At 65.6% G+C, this 19,892-nt stretch overlaps 3 protein-coding genes across 3 annotated transcripts in view; 2 read left to right on the forward strand and 1 right to left on the reverse strand.

The window, feature by feature from the left end:
• ANKMY1 (ankyrin repeat and MYND domain containing 1) overlaps window positions 1-314 on the reverse strand; it is a 43,488-nt gene extending 43,174 nt beyond the window's left edge. The window contains exon 1 of the mRNA XM_036253376.1: window positions 193-314. Coding sequence (XP_036109269.1) covers window positions 193-314 — 122 coding nt within the window. The remainder of the gene's footprint in view (window positions 1-192) is intronic.
• A 2,719-nt stretch (window positions 315-3,033) lies between these two features.
• Window positions 3,034-4,433, forward strand: DUSP28 (dual specificity phosphatase 28). Its single transcript, XM_036255025.1, has 2 exons — window positions 3,034-3,426; window positions 3,824-4,433. The coding sequence occupies exons 1-2, from the start codon at window positions 3,034-3,036 to the stop codon at window positions 3,941-3,943; spliced, it is 513 nt and encodes a 170-aa protein (XP_036110918.1). The 3' UTR covers window positions 3,944-4,433.
• Window positions 4,434-8,220: 3,787 nt separating this feature from the next.
• RNPEPL1 (arginyl aminopeptidase like 1) lies at window positions 8,221-16,944 on the forward strand. Its single transcript, XM_036254949.1, has 11 exons — window positions 8,221-8,748; window positions 11,548-11,688; window positions 12,081-12,232; window positions 12,639-12,755; window positions 12,915-13,150; window positions 13,372-13,485; window positions 13,776-13,888; window positions 13,973-14,081; window positions 14,854-15,084; window positions 15,427-15,569; window positions 15,962-16,944. The coding sequence occupies exons 1-11, from the start codon at window positions 8,221-8,223 to the stop codon at window positions 16,247-16,249; spliced, it is 2,172 nt and encodes a 723-aa protein (XP_036110842.1). The 3' UTR covers window positions 16,250-16,944.
• The last annotated feature ends 2,948 nt before the right edge of the window (window positions 16,945-19,892 follow it).

Below are 19,892 nucleotides of genomic sequence, written 5' to 3' on the forward strand. Positions count from 1 at the left end.
AACAAGGGTAATGGGGTGGGTGCAGCCAACGGTACCACATCGAGGTTTGTGATTTCTCCAGAGACTCGTTTTTTGAGGGATCATACAACTTTTAGGGATTTCTTATCTTAACACCTGCCCCCAAAGCTGGATCCCAGCGAAGTCTGGTCCTCAGAGTCAGAGTCAGACTTCCCTATAGGAGGGTTCCCACACCTTTTGGAGAAGAGGGTGGAGCTCTCCAGGGTCCCTGGGTCCTCAAAGGCAGCAGGCTCGCTGCCCCTCCCCTTCACCTGGCCATCACGTGGGACTTGGTCTGAGTTATAGCCACTTTCCATGTCTCTCTTCTTTGAACCTGGAAGCAAAGCCAGGGACCCACATTAGCTCTCAGGGCTCCTGGCAGGCGCCCACTGACTGCCCACAGCCCACCGGCCCCAAAGGAACGACCCCCTCCCCTGACCCGACGGGGCCCAAGGCCGTGCCCCAACCCATTCCATCAGAATCCCCCGGGAAACCTTCGAGGAGCTCCGAGGTGGTTCCTGTCCCTGCGAGGGGTGGGAGCCACAGGAAGGGCGTCGGGGCCACCCTCCCACGACCACAAGTTAGAGTCCCATGGCGGGGTCGGTCCTGCACCGGCTAATTGCCTGAGGTGGGGCACAGTCGGAGGGCGCCCCGTGCCCGGGGCCTCGGGAGCCAGCCCGCGAGGGCAGCAGGACCGGGCGCGGCCCCTACCTAACCCTAACTCACAGCCTGTCACTCACGTCGGGTCTCCAACGCCTCTGCTCCCCCGCAGGGGGGCAGGACCCACGCACAGGCCCCCACGGGCGCCGCCTCAGAGTCAGAGACCCCCACACACTGCGTCCCCCCGCGACTCGGGGGTCCCCGCCGAATCCCGACCGCGCCCTGCCGCGGGCTCGCCCCGAGGCTCGGAGAGCGCAGGGCGAGCGCAACTGGCCTGCCTGCTGCAGCCGGATCGGCTCGCCAGCCCCTCCGACGCCGCGCCGAGCCCGAGAGCGTCGGTTTCCCTGGAGACCGCCCCGCCCACGTGCCCGCTACGCTCCCGGCCTGGCCAATCCGGCGCCCCGCCTCTCCCGGACACGCCCCTGGCGTCCAGGGGTCGCGCGAGGTGTTCCCCTCTGTGACCTCACAGGGTTCCGTGGCCGGGCGCCCCGGTGCCCCCAGCGCCCCGCACCTCCGCGCGTGCGGCCGTCCTTCGCTCTGCGCCCAGCCAGAGCGCGGCGACCCGGCAGGTCGCTCTCCACCCCGACATCGACCTCGAGGCCCTGAGCCGAGGGCACCCCGGGGAGATAGCGCGAAGTGCTCCCGGGTCCAGAGAGCCCCGAGGAAACTGGGGCACACTGCGGGGTAAATTAACTCGTCTGCGGGGGCGGGGAAGCAGGGGTTTGGTCAAGCTCTGCCCGCTCCGAAGCCGGTTTCCGTCGGTTCAGTAACTTGGTGGAAGGCCCAGAGGGGGAGCTCATGGCTTGGTGGGGGGACGAGATGAGGTAGGGGCCTCGGGTCACTGGGAGAGGATTCGCTCTCTGATCGGTCGGGTCAGAGGTTGACAGAACACCTTTTCTTTTGGGACCACATTTTAGTATTTAGAACGGCTTTGCCAAGATCACCAACTCGTCAGATTTAACAGGTTTTTTTGTTTCGTGTTTAACTATTGTTTAGTCTTTTGTGTTGGGCGAAGTATTCTGTTTCCTAAAGCTGCTGTCACAAAGCATGATAAACTGGGCGGCCCAGCCCGGCGGTGGGGCTCAGTGGACTGAGGGCGTGGCAACTCTCCAGGCCAGTGCCCTGGGGCAGGCTGTCCTTCTCCTGCATGGTCTGTGGTGGGGTCACGCATGAGGGGCTGGAACGCCCCAGAGGCACAGGCAGGGACAGAGGACAGCCCAGGCCAGGGGACACTCGGAAGAGGCAGCCCTCGGCAGAGAGGGTGCATCACGTCCCCACATTTCTAACGTGTCCCAGGGACGAGGGACACCCAGCTGCTTCCAGGTGGGGGTCTGCTCTCGGGGACAGGAACCTGTGTGCCCAAGGACAAGAAGGGAACTTCACCTCTGCAGTAGTCTTTCCAAGAACCCATAGCTCCAGTATAATCAAGAGTAAAACAGCCCGCCGGTGTGGCTCAGTGGACTGAGTGTCCTCCCATGGACTGAGAGGTCCCGGTTCCATTCCCAGTCAGGGCACATGCCCGGGGTGCGGGCCCCAGTAGGGGGCGTGCAGGAGGCAGTCAGTTGACATGAATGTTTCTCAAAAAAAAAAAAAAAATCAATAAAAACATTTAAAAAATTGTTTTTAATGGGCAGCTTAAAACAACAGAAGTTATTATTTCCTCTGTTTGGGTCTCCAAATCTTCCTCTCCTTGTAAGGACACTAATCCTTTGGTTTAATCCAGTATGACTTCATTATACCTGCAAAGACACTATTTCCAAATAAGGTAATTAACAGGTACCAGAGGTGAGGACTTCGCCACTAACCCACAACAGGTGATGTGGTTTAACAGGTTGGTAGGATATTTTGAAGTTTTAGCTGACTTGCTCTTTTCACAAATTTCACACGGTGCATTTTGCCTCTGCTCAGCTTCCCAAACTGCAGTTGGAGGGAACAGGAAAGCAGGCTCCCCTGAGGAAGCAGGTGTCAGGTCCAGAAGGTGGCCCAAACTAAGCGCAGCAATCAAGGTGGAGAGAACAGACCGGAGGGAGACTTGTTACTCGTTCATTAGCTCAGTGGGGTGAAGGAATGCGAAATATCAGGCAGGAGACCTTGGAAACCTCCCCGGGTCGCAGGGACCTCCACCTGCAGCTCTAGAAGCCCCGCCTCGTAGGTCGGCGGCCAGGCCCCGCCCTCCTCGCCCCTAGCCAATCAGAGAAGGGGCCCGGCAGGGCTGACTAATGAGGAGGCGGCCACGCCGTGTGGGCGGGCCCCGCTCGTGCACAGCGCCGACGCGACCCGCCCCGGCCGGCCCGCTGCGATGCCTTTAAGACCCTGGGAGCCGGGCGGGCGGCCAGACCTCCCAGAATAGACCCCGGGCAGGCCCTGGGGCGCGCCATGGACGCGGGGCGAGCCGGACGCCTCGGGGGCACCGAGGCCGCACCGCCGCCGTTCGCGCACGTCGCCCCCTCGCTCTTCCTCGGGAACGCGCGCGCCGCGGCCGCGACGGAGCTGCTGGCGCGCGCGGGCGTCACCCTGTGCGTGAACGTCTCGCGCCAGCAGCCGGGCCCACGCGCGCCCGGCGTGGCCGAGCTGCGCGTGCCCGTGTTCGACGACCCGGCCGAGGACCTGCTGGCGCACCTGGAGCCCACCTGCGCCGCCATGGAGGCCGCCGTGCGCGCCGGCGGCGCCTGCCTCGTCTACTGCAAGAACGGCCGCAGCCGCTCGGCCGCCGTCTGCACCGCCTACCTCATGCGGCACCGGGGGCTCAGCCTGGCGCGGGCCTTCCAGGTGGGGCGGGGCCGGCGTGGGGGCGGGCCTTCCAGCGGGGCGGGGCCAGCGCGGGGGCGGATCTTCCAGGTGGGGCGGGGCCAGCGTGGGGGCGGGCCTTCCGGCGGGGCGGGGCCATCGCGGGGGCGGGCCTTCCAGGTGGGGCGGGGCCTTCCAGGTGGGGCGGGTTCCGGCGGGGCGGGGCCATCGCGGGGGCGGGCCTTCCAGGTGGGGCGGGCCTTCCAGGTGGGGCGGGGCAGTCGCGGGGGCGGGCCTTCCGGCGGGGCGGGGCCATCGCGGGGGCGGGCCTTCCGGCGGGGCGGGGCCCGGCGGGGCGGGGCGGGGCCCTCTCGGGGTGGTGGGCACTTGACCTTCCAGCAAGCGCTGTGCCGCGCTTAACGAGCTCCCTCGTTTGCAGGCCGTGAAGAGCGCCCGCCCGGTGGCCGAGCCCAACCCCGGCTTCTGGTCTCAGCTCCAGAAGTACGAGGAGGCCTTGCAGTCCAGCTCCCGCCCACTCCCGGAGCCGTCGGGACCCTGAGCCCTGGGGGTCAGCCTAACCCCAAGCCAGGACTCCGAGACGGACTCAGAGGTTCCTGGGATTACGTGGTCCCCCCACAGCTCCAGCTCACTGGACAAAGCTCCGTCAGGAAGATCAACACCACTTGACCCTTAGGCAGAAAGACATTTATTACAGGGAAATCAAGCCGGAGGCCGTGGTCAGGAGATGGGGAAGTTCAGAGAGGTCACAGAGACCTGCCACCATGATGCTGGCTGCCGGCCACTGGACGTGGGCAGCTCTGGGAGGAGGCCTGGGGCTGCTGGCCAGCTCGTGCCTGTCACGTGCAAGCTCATAACAGCCTCACACAGATCCCCTCAGGTCTCAGAGCCCCACGTGGGACCTGGCCCGCAAGGCCCATGGTTTCCAGACCTGTAGCTGCTGTGACATGCAAGCAAGAGTACCCACCTCGTACCTCACTTACCTCCCGGTTTCAGCAAAGCACTGAGCCCCTGCCTGACCCCAGCAGCCCCCAGCAGCCCCCGTCACATGCACACACCGGCCACGTGTGCATCTGAGCGTGTGCCTTCCTCTTCTGGATCACAGGCACCTTACCTGGACAGCCTATGGCCGAAAGTTGATACCAGAAAATGTATCACCATGAACACGTCTTCAATAAGATAGCGGGGCAAAGAAAAGGAAAAATTGGGTAATACATGTCGAGCAATAATCGGTGCCAGTTCAATGCCAACAGGAACCCCCCAATGTAGGGTGTGGTGAAGAAGGAAACCATTCGCTACAAAGCTCAATTGCGACATAGCAGTTGTTTTAAAATGGCACAGCTCTCAGGCAGCCCTGAGGCCAGGCCCCTGTCTGGCTCCACAGCTCTGCTCTGCTCCTCGATGTTCTGCTCCACGGGGTCTGCTTTGTGCTGGGCTGCCCTGCGCTGCTCCGTCAAGACACTCTCCGTGGGAGAGACACAGTCTTCATCTGAGATGGAACGAGAAAGCCCACGCAGCCAGAGGGCAGCTGGCTTATACGGACAGAATCCCTGCCCCTGGTCCCTGATGCGTCTATCCTCCTGCAAATGATGACTCCAAATCCTTGCAGCTTGGGCCAAAGGGCACTTTGCTGATTGGTCAGAATGGAGCTGCTCTGGTTGGTGAAGATGTTGCTGCACAGCTCCGATTGGATCGAGAACGGCTCAGTCCTATTGGCTGAAATGGGATTCCAGGAATTCCTTTAGAGGAGCTGGCTCAGATGTCGGAAACACAGTGGAGGCAGGCAGGTCAGTGCAGTTATGTGAGAGGCTCCTTGTGCAGAAAAGACCGATGGGCTCTTTCTCTTAAAATGTGAGCCCAGTTGGCCACCAGGAGCCCTTCTTAGTAGGTGTCTTCTTTCTCAGGGTTTGCCGTGTGAATTTCAGATACTATAGTTCCTGGTTAATATGTAGAAATATATACATGATGAGGTGATGAATAAAATAACCATAAACACCATGTCCCTTTTCCACTACTCAGCTCATGTCCCCTCCACCCTCAGCCAGCTCCCCGCTGGAGCTGGTCTTTCCTGGTGGGATAACAAGCCATCACCCTGCAGGGGCCCTGAGTGGACCTGCCTGCATTTTTACACTGGCCCGTTTCCTTCCCCACACAATCTGGGCAGCATCAGGAGTGTGCTGAGCCCCAGCATGCTCCTCTGACCCCCACCGAGCAGCAGCAAAACCCCAGGATCAACCGCTGCACCCAGCAGAGCTACCCTGATTTGCCTGATGCCTCCGCTGTGAGGTGGCGAGTCAGTCTCCCATTCAGGGAACGTGGTGTGACCCCGGGTGTGAGCATCCTGCCGGGGAATGAAGACCTCTGACCCAGCAAAGCCCAAAGCTGTGGGAACAGGAAGCTCACGCTCTGTAATTGAGGCATGAGTGGTCATGATAGCGGCCTCCCCCTCCCTGACCCCCTTGCGCCTGAAATGCGACAGGAACAGTGCCATCCACTGGTCCCTGGCTCAGATCATACACCACCACACCCGCCCCACTCGATACCATCAGTCGGTATCCTGAGAGCTGAAGCCCCAGACACAGCTCCACTTCTACCTCAACAGAAGGCCCGCCAGCTGCTGTTTACTCCCCAAGCCCCTCATAGCTCATCACCATTTCATCAACCCCATGGGGGTCTACTGCCATCTTCTCCACCCAGCAAGTGCCCCACTGGCTCCATCTGCAACTCCGGGAGCCAAGCAAGTTGTCCAGCGTGAAGGTCAGGAGCAAGGACCCGAGAGCAGGCCGTTACCTGCGTGCTCATGGCACCCCAGACGGCACACCCTAAGCTGCCAGCCTGGCTCTGGCCTGGTCGTAGGACATCTGTAGGTCACGTCAGCTTTTTTATCCCATTATTCAACTGTGGCTCCCGCCAGGGACCCAGTTACCCCCAAGACCTCTGTCCAGGGGACAACACAGCCCCGCCTGAATGCCACTTCCTCCCGAAAGCCTTCACACCTGCCTCCCAGGAGGTGGGGCCAGGGACCACTCTCCTCCCTGGACCCTGCCACTTGAATGGGGTGCATGGACCATGTGTATTAGGGGAGGGCTGGGGTGTAGGTGGAATGTCAGCTGCTTCAGCCCACCCGTGGGCCAGGGTTTGATCACGAAGAGGCTGGAGTATGAGAATTCCTGCTGAGAAACCCCAGCCCTGGCAGTCCAGACTCCCATGTCGATCCGCTGGTCAGGTCGGGGCTGCTGAGGGAGCTACACTGCAGCCACCCCAGACCTTTGTCAGCAGGGCAGCGACAGGGCAGAGTGGAGAAAACTACCATGGGGCTCACAGGGTGCTTTGACGGGTCTATTTGCTCCTCCAAGACTGTCTTGTGTCATCCCCTTATATGTGAGGGGTGAAAGGCGCCGCACCCCGGGGCATGCTTTGCACCTGAACACACATCTTCCCTCTTGTCCATCCTTCCTACCCCTGGAGGAGGACAGCAGGCCGGATCACAGGGTCACTGGTGGGCACACAGTCCAGAAGAATTCAGCACTACTCAGGGATGACACTGAGGTCAAATGCAGTCTCAGTCCAGCAGGGGAGAGAGGTGTGCAGGGTTCCGGATGCTCTCCAGGCCAAAAAGCCCCTTCTCTCCAGCCCTGAGTTCTCACACAATGAAGACAGCAACATCTTGGTGGTCCTTCTCATCCCATGGCTTTGAGGTCCGCCTGACACCCTTTCACTGGGTATCATGGCCTAGTCTGCAGCCATCCCCTCTGCGCCCAGGTCCCAGCACAGGACTGGGCAGGTGGGGTGGGGGCAGGCGGGCCAGGTGCTGTTATCTCCCATCACTCACCTCCTAAGCATTCTGACCTCCAGGGCCCTGCCTGCTGCTGGGCAGCACTGTCCAACAGAATTTGCTTCCATGATGGAACACCCTCTCTGTCCAGTGTGGCTACCACTAACCGCACACTGCACTCCGAACACGCGGGGACCTCAGCGCAGCTGGGCAGCTGAGGAGCTGAACTTAATGGCTAGTGGCCACGTGAACTGACAACAGCCCTCAGACTCCGCCTCTCCCCACAAGACCCACCACAGGGCCGCCGCCTCACCGGGGACTGGGTTGGGGGAACATAAGAAGCACTCCTTCAGCCCCCCGTGGACGAGTAACACTGAGTTCCAGATGCCACACTTGTTGGCTTCACGGAGGCAGCCCCGCACCAGGTGTCCCAGCAGCCACTGCCCCAGGAACCTAGCCCGCCGCATCCCCGAGGGAGCGGCGACTCCTGGGGTCTCCCGGACTTGGGCCAGCTAGGAAGCACACAGGGCGGGGAGGCCACCTCGCTGCCTGTCACACCATGGCCCCAGCACAATGCCCGCGGTCGACAGCTCCGGCTCACGGCCCCTCACCCCCACCCCCGTGCATATAGCTCCGGCCCCCACGCACAGAGCCCTCCACACCCGGTCCCCCGCGCACAGCGCCCCCGCCACCCGGTCCCCCGCGCACAGCGCCCCCGCCACCCGGTCCCCCGCGCACAACGCCCCGGCCACCCGCTCAGAGCGCCCAGGCCACCCGGTCCCCGCGCACAGCGCCCCCGCCACCGCGCACAGCGTCCCGGCCACCCGGTCCCCCGCGCACAGCGCCCCGGCCACCCGGTCCCCCGCGCACAGCGCCCCCGGCGGCGGCCGAGCGGAGCCGGAGCGGGGCGGCGCACGGCGCGGGGCCGGGCCGGGCGGCTCCCGGCGCGACTTCCTGTTGTGCCCGCGCCCCGCCGCCGCCCGGCACGTCCCGCCGGCTCCCGGCCCGGCGCGCGCCGCCCATGGATTTCACCTAGCGCAGGCATGGCGGCGCAGTGCTGCTGCCGCAAGGCGCCCGGCGCCGAGGCCGCGCCCGCCCGCCCGCCGCCCGAGCCGCCGCCCGCCCTGGACGTGGCTTCGGCCTCCAGCGCGCAGCTCTTCCGCCTCCGCCACCTGCAGCTGGGCCTGGAGCTGCGGCCCGAGGCGCGCGAGCTCGCCGGCTGCCTGGTGCTCGAGCTGTGCGCGCTGCGGCCCGCGCCCCGCGCGCTCGTGCTCGACACGCACCCGGCCCTGCGCCTGCACTCGGCGGGCTTCCGCCGCGCCCCCGCCGCCGCCGCCGAGCCGCCCTGCGCCTTCGCCTTCGCCCCCGCCGGCCCCGGGGCCGCGCCCCCGCCCCCGCTGCCCGCCTTCGCCGCGGCGCCCGGCGCCGAGCCCGCCTGCTGCCCTCTGGCCTTCAGGGTGGACCCGTTCACCGACTACGGCTCCTCGCTCACCGTCACGCTGCCGCCCGAGTTGCAGGCGCACCAGCCCTTCCAGGTCATCCTGCGCTACACCTCGACCGACGCCCCTGCCGTGAGTCCCGTCGGGGGTCGGGCGATGCGCTTGTCGTGGGTGGTCTCCAGGCACCCTCTGCCCGCTCTGCCAGCCTAGGGTCCAGGGCCTGCGGCTGGGGAACCCGCCGAGAAGCAGGGCCAGACGAGCCCCGGAGGGGCCCTGGCCTCTCCCCTGGCACTTCCCCACCTGGCCTTCGAAGCCTGCCCAGGGTCCCTGGCTGAGTCCCGGCGGGTGCCTGGGGAGCCCAGTGCCGACCCAGTGGGTGGTGGGAACAGGGAACAGCGTGCCACCAAGGAGGCTGCTCCGTTCAGGTGTGTTGGGGACACAGGGCAGCTTCTGGCAGGCCCTGGCCAGTCCGTGGAGCCTGACACCAGGGCGGACCAGGGGTGTCACAGGTGGAAGGGCCGTGTGGCCTGGGCCTTCTGAGCACCTGTGGGCACCAGGTGTGTTCTTTGGAGGTGGCATGAGGGACACACCTGGCAGAGCAGAGGCCCAGGGTCAGGTTGGCTCCAGGCTTTGGCCCTCGAGGACTGGTGGGATGCTGCGGCTGAGTGGCCTCATGTCCCCGACAGACCCACCCAAGCTCTGCAGGACTTTGCACACAGAGCTCGCAGTACTCCAGAGGCCCTGCCAACAGGGCTGGACGGCCCTGGGCTTCCTGTGGACAGCGCACCTGTGACTCCACCCCTACACACACACACACACACACACACACACACACACGCACAGCTCTGGAGGGCCCAGGAGGGCCCGTGTGTCCCTGCCCGTGGCATACAAATGGATGACAGGGTGATGGACAGGTGGTGTTGAGGTGTCAGACCAGTAGCCACCAAGGTGACATCTGGACAGGAAGAGCCCAGACCAGACACACACCGGTGGGCTTCCTGCGTGATTCCCAGGAGCACTTAGCAGGCCCTGCTGCCTCCCCTCCTTCCCTGAGCTCCCTCGGGTGTGCTGGCCCCTGCTGCCTGCTCAGGTCGTCGGGCTCTGACAGGCAGGCCTCCCAGCACGGCGGAGAACTAGACGGATGTGCTCCTCCCTGACTTTGACACGTGAACTTGGAGCCCATGTGTGTGGTTCACCCAAGGCTGTGGCCTGCTGAGGGGTGGGTCAGGGCCCTCCACCGCCAGGGGATGGGGCCAGGCCAGCAAGGGGGGCTGTTGTCCCTGGGCTTTCTGTGGCCTGCTGTGGGGCCCTCAGGTGCTCGGGCAGGGAGGGGCAGTGTGATCCCCAGTCTGTGTGCTTCTGGGGCTGTGGGCTGGAGGACCAGGGGCCTGGCCCATGAGCTGCTCTGCTTGCAGAGCACAGAGTGTTGGCATTGTCCGGGCCTGAACCCTTCAGCCTGACCCTGCACCAGGTGGAGATGCAGCTCCCTGGAGGCAGTTTGGGGTGCTTCAGGCTCAGGGGCCCATGCCCATTGCACTCCATTCCTGAACCCGCCCACCCGCCAGCGAGACCGGCTGTCTTCCTGCCCGGTGGTGTCTGGAACCTTCGGCTGCCCCTCCAGCCGTCAGCCCCTGTGCCTCTGCTCCCTGGCCCTGGGCACCCTAGGAGTGTGTGGCCCCCTCTGGGCGGGGTTCTGCCTGCCTGGGGTCTGCCCCAGCCCCTGGCTTCCAGGGAGGACTGTGGGCCCCACTGATACCAGCGAGGCTCAGGGGTGAGCAGTCTGGCTGGGCCAGGGTGGACGCGGGCAGTGGGGCCAGGCCTGAGCGGGCGGAGCCTGAGGAGGGCCGCAGGGGAGCGGAGGTCTGTGAGGGGCTGCGCTGGTGGTCGAAGGGAGTTTGGGGGTCAGGGGCCTGTGCAGGGGACAGTGTGGACAGGGGCTGCCGCAGCATGTCCCACCGCGGGGCATCTCCTTAGTGTGAATTCCTGGGTCCCAGCCTGGGAACTCCTGGGCAGAGCCCACATTTTTTAACAGGCTGCAAGGACAGACCTCCTGAACGTGTGGGGCAGCCACGGGGTCAGCATGATCCTGTTGGGGCTCCCTGTGGTGAGGGGACAGATACACCCCCAAAGTGAGCTTTGAAGTCATGAGCACGGGCGGGGGTCTCACCAGGTCTGAAGTGAGCTTTGAAGTCGTGAGCACGGGCGGGGGTCTCACCAGGTCTGCCGGGGACACCGCCCCTCGGGTGGGCAGCTGGGTGCCGGCAGCCGCCGCGGATCAGCCTACAATCTCCGGGCCACTTCCTCCCCATGGCCCCTGCCCCCAGCCTGGCCCCTGCCCCCCGCCCCTGGTCTGGAGCCCGTCTCCCCGAGGGGGCCCTCCCAGCGAGGCTGGCCCATTCCCAGGGGTGCCCCGGGTTTGGTGTGCTTGCTCGTGGGGGGCGGTCATCAGGAAGCTCACGGTCCCACGTTCCTGACCCCCTTTCCAGACCGCTGGCCAGCCTGAGAGAACACAGACTTAGGTGTACTGAGTGTGCCTCAGTTTCCCTGTGGGGGCTGGGATGAGGGGCATGGGCTGTCCCGCTGCCTAGACGGAGGGCTGGCCCTGGTGACGCAGTGCAGGCCACCCTCTGGGTCAGCTGCCCTGCCTGCCCAAGGGGGGAGGTCAGCGGTGGTGACGGGGCGCAGCTGTTGGCCCTGGGTGAGCCTGGTCAGCCACTGCCTCCCAGCCCGTGTGTCCTTCCTCCAGCTGCGGCCCGAGGCGCTGGGCCTAGAGGCCTGAGCAGGACACCGGGTTCGGGCCTGCTTCCTAAGGCCTTGCCCCTCTGAAGGACCCCCGTCTAGCTCAGGGGTGCCCCAGCAGCTGCTCCCCGAAAGGCTTTGCTCACTGTGGTGGGAGGGTGTCCGCTGATGCCCTGCCGCCTCCCGCCGCAGATCTGGTGGCTGGACCCCGAGCTGACCTACGGCAGCGCCAAGCCCTTCGTGTTCACCCAGGGCCACTCCGTCTGCAACCGCTCCTTCTTCCCCTGCTTCGACACGCCCGCAGTCAAGTGCACCTACTCGGCTGTGGTCAAGGTCAGCGCACCCCTGCCCTCCTCGCGCCGCCCGCCCAGCGGGGGGGAGGCGGGGCCCAGACGGAGTTGCCGGTCCCGTGGTGGGCCAGGGCTCCTGGGCCTGAGGGTGCCTCCCAAGGGGCAAGTAATTTGCAGACCCAGAGCTTGTAGGGGGTCTCTGATGGGGGTGACAGGCTCCCTGACCCAGGTTGTGGGGGGCCCTGAGAGGGGGGCATGGAGGTCCCCACCCAGGACACGGGGCTCCCTAACCTGTGCGGTACCCCGTTGGGGGAATGTGGGATTCCTACATGAATATGGGTTTTTCTGACCTGCGTTGTAGGGTTTTTCTCTGGGGACTTGGGGTGTCTGATCTGGATTGTGGGTGCCCTGACGGGCGGGGCCTTCCATGTGCAGGCCCCGTCGGGGGTGCAGGTGCTGATGAGCGCCACGCAGAGCACCTACGTGGAGGAGGAGGGCGTGTACCGCTTCCACATGGAGCACCCCGTGCCCGCCTACCTCGTGGCCCTGGTGGCCGGGGACCTGCAGCCGGCAGACATCGGGCCCAGGTAGGGCCTCTGCGTCCTGGGTCCTGCAGCTGCTGCCTGGGGCCCGGGCCCTGGGGAGATGGCCTGCCTCGGACCCCACACTGGAGACCTAACACGTCATGGCCTGGGGCCATCCCTGCCGGGCTCCTCTCCCCTCACACGCCCCAGCCCTGGCCCCTCTCAAGCCCACGAGGTTCCTCCTGCTCAGACCAGAGGAGCCAGGCAGCTCCTCAGCGTTGGCACAGCCCTGCCACGAGGGCCTGCATGGGGGCCGGAGCCAGGCGAGGGGTGGGGAGGGATGGGGAGGGGCGGCTGGCCTTTACCAGGTTGGACAAAGCATGGGTGCACCTTGAGCCCAGAAGCAGAGCAAGGGCCTGGGGGGTGAGCAGGGCAGGGGAGCCTCCGCCCACCCTCTCCGCACTCACAGGAGCCGCGTGTGGGCCGAGCCGTGCCTCCTGCCCGTGGCCACCAGCAAGCTGTCGGGCGCGGTGGAGCAGTGGCTGAGCGCCGCCGAGCGGCTGTACGGGCCGTACCTGTGGGGCAGGTACACCTGGGCACCTGGGGCTGGGGCAGACCACAGAGGGCAAGTCGCCTCCTGCTGAGGAGTAACAGGCCCCTTGTCTGACGTCCCCGGGAGGACGGGACTCACCGCCCAGGCCCCTGCCCGCTCAGGGTCACCAGCCTCTCCTCCCTCCCGGGGCAGGTACGACATCGTTTTCCTTCCCCCCTCCTTCCCCATCGTGGCCATGGAGAACCCCTGCCTCACCTTCGTCATCTCCTCCATCCTGGAGTGTGACGAGTTCCTGGTCATCGACGTCATCCACGAGGTGGCCCACAGCTGGTTTGGCAACGCCGTCACCAACGCCACGTGGGAGGAGATGTGGCTGAGCGAGGGCCTGGCCACCTACGCCCAGCGCCGCATCACCACTGAGACCTACGGTACAGCCTGCGCCGGCCCTGGAGGGGGGAGTGAGAGGGGGAGGGGCACCGCCCTGGACCCCCGCTGGCCGTGCAGCACTGTGGGCTCCACCAGCCAGCCCAGCCTCTGGGGTGCAGGCCCCGCCGGGGTGGTCTGGGGTCAGCTCCGCCAGGCTCGGGCGGGGCAGCTCGTCCCTGCCCGGTGCTCAGGCCTGTGCCCTGCTCCTCCTGGACCATCCAAGGTGCCGCCTTCACCTGTCTGGAGACCGCCTTCCGCCTGGACGCCCTGCACAGGCAGATGAAGCTCCTGGGGGAGGACAGCCCGGTCAGCAAGCTGCAGGTCAAGCTGGAGCCAGGTACCCCTTCCCCAGGCCCTGCGCCAGGCCTGCAGAGCCTCCCAGGGCCGCCTCGCCTGCCCCGTGCTTCCTCTGTGCCCCGCACCCCAGGAGGGCCTCCCGGGGCTGAGCCCCTGTCACCGTGGGCCTCAGCCTCCCCAGGCCCCTCAGGCAGGTGGGCTCCATCCCCACCCTCCCAGGGAGTCCGGACATGTGTGGGACAGCGGCCCTTCTTGCTTCACGAGCCTGACCACCGCTGCCCCGTCCCTGGGGACAGAAGGGGGCACTGCCCAGAGCCGGTGTTGTTTCAGGGGTGAACCCCAGCCACCTGATGAACCTGTTTACCTACGAGAAGGGCTACTGCTTTGTCTACTACCTGTCCCAGCTCTGCGGGGACCCCCAGCGCTTCGACGACTTCCTTCGAGTGAGTAGCCCGGCCCTGGACAGGCCTCCCCCCCTGCCCCACTCCGCCTCCGCCGGGCCCTGCTCAGCTCTGCCGCCTTCGCAGGCCTACGTGGACAAGTACAAGTTCACCAGCGTGGTGGCCCAGGACCTGCTGGGCTCCTTTCTGAGCTTCTTCCCGGAGCTGAAGGAGCAGAGTGTGGACTGCCGGGCAGGTGAGGCCTCCCACCGGGGAGCACTGGGTGTGGGGAGCTGGGGCCTCGCCTGTACGGGATGCCACCTCTGCCCGGAGAAAGCGCCACAGGCTCATCCTCCCTTCAGATGCCCCCTGGACAGTGCGAGCCTCGGGCTGGGAGGCCGGGGAGGGTGTGCTTCCCAGCCTGGTGGGCTCGGGGGGCTTCCAGGAGGAGGTGGCACTTAGGCCAAGCTGACCTATTTAGGCAGTCTCAAGAAGGGGGCACGGAAACCGCATATGCAAAGGGCCTGGGGCACGGTTGGCAGGGTGGAGGGAGGTTTGCCTCAGAGCTGGCTAATGCCACTGGCTGCTGGTGCGCCACCTGTGAGGGTGTCCCTGGGGGTCTGAGAGCTCAGGGGCTAAAGGAGGGAGGGGAGGGGTCTCATGTGCAGGAGAGGCCAAGATTTGTGGGAGGGCAGTGAGGTGTGGCTGGGCAGTCTGGGGGTGATGACCCTGTTCTGGAAAGTTTGTGCACCAGGGACTTTGGGGGGCAGGGGGCAGAGCCCCGACCCCAGCACTGAGATCGGGTCTTAGTGCCCTGTCGTCTTGTTGGGGGCTAGGGTCCCTTACTCATCAGCTGAGCCTCTGGCCTCCTGGTGCTGCCTCACAGAAGCCATCTGGGGGCTCGAAGTGGCCGGTCCAGAGCTGACCCCCGCTTCCCCAACTGCCTGGCCCTGAAGGAGTCACACCCAGGGACACCCTGTGGTCTGGAGTCTCCTGGGCGGGGACCCCAGGGTCACACCTCCCTGCAGGGCTGGAGTTCGAGCGCTGGCTCAACGCCACGGGTCCGCCGCTGGCCGAGCCAGACCTGTCTCAGGGATCCAGCCTGACCCGGCCAGTGGAGGCCCTGTTCCAGCTGTGGACGGCGGCGCCCCTGGACCAGGCGGCCGCCTCGGCCAGCGCCATCGACATCTCCAAGTGGAGGACCTTCCAGACGGCGCTCTTCCTGGACCGGCTCCTGGACGGGTCCCCGCTGCCCCAGGGTGGGCCCCTCGGCGGGGGTGGGGGGTATCCGCCGGCCCTGACCTGCCCCCGGCCCTGACCTGCCCCCGGCCCTGGCCTGCCCCCGGCCCTGGCCTGCCCCCGGCCCTGGCCTGCCCCCAGCTCTGACCTGCCCCTGCCCCTGGCCTGCCCTCGGCCCTGGCCTGCCCCCGGCCCTGACCTACCCCCGGCTCTGACCTGCCCCTGCCCCTGGCCTGCCCTCGGCCCTGGCCTGCCCCCGGCCCTGGCCTGCCCCCGGCCCTGGCCCGCCCCCGGCCCTGACCTGCCCCCCCCCCCCCCCCCGGCCCTGGCCCGCCCCGGCCCTGACCCGCCCCGCCCTGCAGAGGTGGTGACGAGCCTGTCCGAGCGCTACTCCTCCCTGCTGGACTCCATGAACGCCGAGATCCGCATCCGCTGGCTGCAGGTCGTGGTCCGGAACGACTACTACCCCGACCTCCACCGGGTCCGGCGCTTCCTGGAGAGCCAGGTGTGGTCACCTGCACAGGGCCCGCCCCCCGCCCGCCCCCACCACCACCTGACCCTCCGGTCCGGCCGCTCAGGCTGAGCACCCCAGAGAGCGGGGTGGGTACCACGTGGGAAGAGCCCAGACCCCGCCTGTCCTCAGGGGGCCATGTCCGGAGGGGACCAGCTGGGAGCAGAGTCTGGAAGTCCAGGTGCATCTGGCCTGGACCCCAGGGGCGTCTGGGCTCGGAGGGTCCCAGGCCTCTGCCCTGTCCCGTCAGGGCCCCAGCCCAAGCTCCCTGGAGATGGGTCTCTGCAGCAGGACTGCGGGGGGGCGGGGGGCATTGAGAGTGCAGGCCCAGGGCTGGTGGGCTGGTGGGCAGGGCGGGGAGCAGCCAGTGCGACCCCTGCCCCCAGATGTCCCGCATGTACACCATCCCGCTGTACGAGGACCTCTGCACCGGCGCCCTCAAGTCCTTCGCCCTGGAAGTCTTCTACCAGACGCAGGGCCGGCTGCACCCCAACCTGCGCAGGACCATCCAGCAGATCCTGACCCAGGGCCTGGGGCCCAGCGCAGAGCCCGGCGCGGAGCAGGGCGGCCCTGGAGCAGACGGCGAGGTGGACGCAGACACGCCAGCCCTGCCGCTCGGGGACGAGGTGCCCAGCAGCGCCATCTCTCTCAGGGACGTCAACGTGTCTGCCTAGCCCTGACCTCCAGACACCACGACTGTGCCTTCTGTGGCCTGGGCCTGCCACGGCTGCATGTCGGCTCTGGCCACCAGCTCTGCCTGGGCCCACACCCTTCTGCGGCCACTCCCAGGGACCTCCTCGTGGCCAGCCGCGGCCCATGGACCGGTCCCCAGCTCTCTTGCACTGTAGGCCCGAGAGTAGCCAGCACACGCTAAGTCCTGTCTCAACACTGACTGCCAGGCGCTGCCCCTGGGGTGACGGCCCCGCTGTCCCGTGGCAGCCTCCAGCCACACTGTGCCTTACGTCTGCCAGGAGGCCTGGGCCCCCAGCGTGCCTCCTGCAGAGCCGTGTCCCGCCCCGGGGTGAGCAGCCTTGGTTGGCCCCTGGCAGAGGCACCAGGGTGCAGACAGGTCCTCAGCGTGGGCAGGGGACTCGAGGAGAGAACGGACATCCCTGGGGAAGGGGCCCTGGAAAGCCTTAGCCCCTCAGGGAACGCAGGTTCCGGGCCCGGGGAGGTGGGCAGGACGTCTGTCTCTGGCTGCTGGGCTGGTGCCGCTGTGCCCAGAGGGAAGGAGCAGGTGGCACTCGTGCTCTCTTCGGCCCACCATGCTGGGTGAGGCCTGGGGACCCCACGCTCAGAGCTGGGCCCCCCGGGGACTCTGCGACGGGGTCGCCATGATGGTCCCATTAAACCTCCACTCTGAAAACGACTTCCCGGCTTGTCCGTGCTGACGTCTGTCCGCCACCCTCGCCTGGCTGCTCTGGGGTGGGGTCCAGCTGGGTGCAGACACAGGCCCCGACCAGAAGCAAGTGGATGCTCGCAGGGGCCAAGGGTTTCCTCGCACCCGGCCACCCCGGCTGTGCCCTGCAGCCTCCGGGGTCTGAGGACCAGCAGCAGGCTGACCCGCCCTGCCCAGCTCCTCAGCTATGCGCCTGGGGCCCTGGTGGACCCTCAGGCACCAAAGCAAAGGCGGCCACTTGTCACCACTCTGGCCTTTCCCAGCAGTATCCCCCATCCCAAAGGGCAACGAGGTGAGTGCTGGAGCATCGTCTCGGAGGATCAAGACAGAGTGGCTGTGACAGCCAGGAGCACAGGTCCTGTGGAGGCTGTGGTACAGATGGGGCCCGGAGGAGGGGCAGGTCGGGGCTCCACTCAGACTGTCACTGTCACTGTCACCGGAAGGACGCTGGGCTGTGTGGCCGTGACGCCCCCGCCTGTACACCGGCGTCCAGGCTCAGGCCGGCAGGGCAGTGACACTGTCGGTCACGGGTGTCGTGCCAGGATCGCGTGCTCTGCTGCAGGCACTGTTTACCCAGCACAACAGCCAGACCCAGGCTCTGAGCTGCCCCCTCACGAGGGGCCAGCAACCGCGTCGCCCGTCCAGCCCCAGGTCACCCTGCCCTTCAGACTTCCCCACTCCAGGAGGTGGCCCGGCCCCACCCAGTCATGGCACAAGCCATGCCCGGGGTCTCGGGTGGTCTCCAGGAATGAAGATTCGTGTGCCCGCCCCACTCAACCTGGGGTCAGTCATCCACCCCACGGGATGGAGACCAGGCTGCTGCCAACGTCCTGGGGAAGGACGGGGAGGCGCCCAGCGGCCCTGCCAAGCCGGCACTGCAAGGGACCCTGTCATGGGAGTGGGGCCCCTGGCTCCGCCCTCGGTCCACCCTCATCCTGTGTGACCGGGGAGCCTCCTTGGGGCTCCGCCGCGTCTCAGCCTCTTCCCGCCGAAGCTGTGCCCAAGTCTCAGGTCCCAGACCCAGAGCCCTGGCTTGGGCTTCGTGGGCGGTTCAGCCCTCACAAAGCAGTGTCTGGCGTGGTTCCGGCTCTGCGGGCCGTGGCCCTCCTGGCCGGCCGTCGAGGGCCCCAGCCTGCAGCCCCTGCCAAGGGGAGGCTCAGAGGCAGCTCCCAGCAGTGCGGCAGAGGTGGCTGCACCCATGTCCCGGGTTGTCCTTGCTGCGCAGTCCCGGGCTGTGACCGCCCCGGGGCGAGCCGTGCCCTTGGCCCCGGCGCCCCGGCATCCCTGGCCTTCTGCCTCCCTTCCTGCCAGCTTGCCAGCCCCAACCCGCCCGCCCTCTCCTTCATGGTGTCTCACCCGGGCCGCCTTGACCAGCAGGTGCTGCTGATGTTTCCCAAACTTGTCACCAGACCGAATTATTTAGGTTGGTCATCGGCCTCATGAGTCATCACAACTGAGTTTCCCACATGTTCCGCGGCTGCCTAACGGCGTCCAACATTCCCGCCCCCAGGAATGGGCCCCAGCCGCCCAGCCAGCGGCAGCACCTCCCCAGGGGGCCGAGGCCGGGTTAGGGGGTGTGACTTGTGTGCACAGCCGGCCCTGCCCACAGCCTCTCTGGCCCCGAGGGTCCAGGTAATGATTTCTGTGTCCCTCAGGCCACGTCCTGTGCAGTCCAGGCTCATCCCTGGGGTGCAGCTCTCCCACGCCCCAGCTCTTACTGGTGTAAGTCCCCCGTTCTAGGCCAGATGCCTCGTACGGCACTTCCGAGAACTTCCGACCTAAAGACACGGCTCACACTGGAGAATCAGTGACGTGACGGGGGGACCACCCACTCACGGCACCAAACCAAAGCAGAGCCGCAAGCGAGCAGAGGAATCAGGGAGGGCCTGACAACCCCGGGCATTAAAGTCTCAGCCACATGAGGGGCTGGAAATAAACCACGGGACAGGGACAGGCCCTGGTGAGACTGAGGGAGAGGGAGAGAACCAGCCAGAGACCTGGACATGTTTCAAGGGGCAACTATTAAAAATGAAAATTCAGCCCTGGCCGGTTTGACTCATTGGTTGGAGTGTTGGCCTGCGGTCCGGAGAGAGCCAGGTTCGGTTCCTGCTCGGCGCGCATCAGTGTTTCTCTCTCCCTCCCACTCTACTGAACAAAAAGCGGAAAAATGTCCTCAGGTGAGGATTAAAAAAAAAAAAAGAAAATTCAGCCCGGCTGGTGGGGCTCAGTGGATAGAACGTCATCCCATGGACTGAGAGGTCCCAGTTCAATTCCCAGTCAGGGCACATGCCCCGGTTGTGGGCTTGATCCCCAGTAGGGGGCGTGCAGGAGGCGGCTGATCAATGTTTCTCACATCAATGTTTCTCTCTCTCTCTCTAAAAAAATAAAGTTCAGTAAATGGCCACAATGAAGACGGATGCATGGGCTGGAACAGCTCCTAGAGTCGGCAAAGGGCCTCTGTAAGGGAAAGTACACAGGAGAAGTGAAGTCAGAGGGTTTACTGAAGACCTGGGAGTCATGGGGAGATAGAGCCCCCCAAGAAAGTTCAACATGGTCAAGGCACCCTTGCTCTCACCATGTCCTCCATTCCACGTTCCACACCCAGGGCCTGCTGGCCTCTCACCAACCCAGCCCCATGCCCTTAGCCCATGTCCTCCCCTATCACACCTCCCCACCCAGGCCGGGCCGCCCGGGGAGCCATGCCCTGGGCAGCCTGCCCACCCCACTGCCCATCAGGGTGTTTTTCCTGACAGACTCTCCTTGGAAGAATCTGATGTTAGCTTCTACGGCTATGCATTTCCCCCACTTTCTGTGGACCCTAAGAAGGGTTCCTGGTGGCTAACTGGGCTCAAATTAAAAACAAACAAGAGCCCAGCAGCCATTTCTACGCAGGGGCCTCCCATGCACTTCAGGGAGCA

Source organism: Molossus molossus, unplaced genomic scaffold (assembly GCF_014108415.1).
Source record: "Molossus molossus isolate mMolMol1 unplaced genomic scaffold, mMolMol1.p scaffold_m16_p_11, whole genome shotgun sequence".
NCBI lineage: Eukaryota > Metazoa > Chordata > Mammalia > Chiroptera > Molossidae > Molossus > Molossus molossus.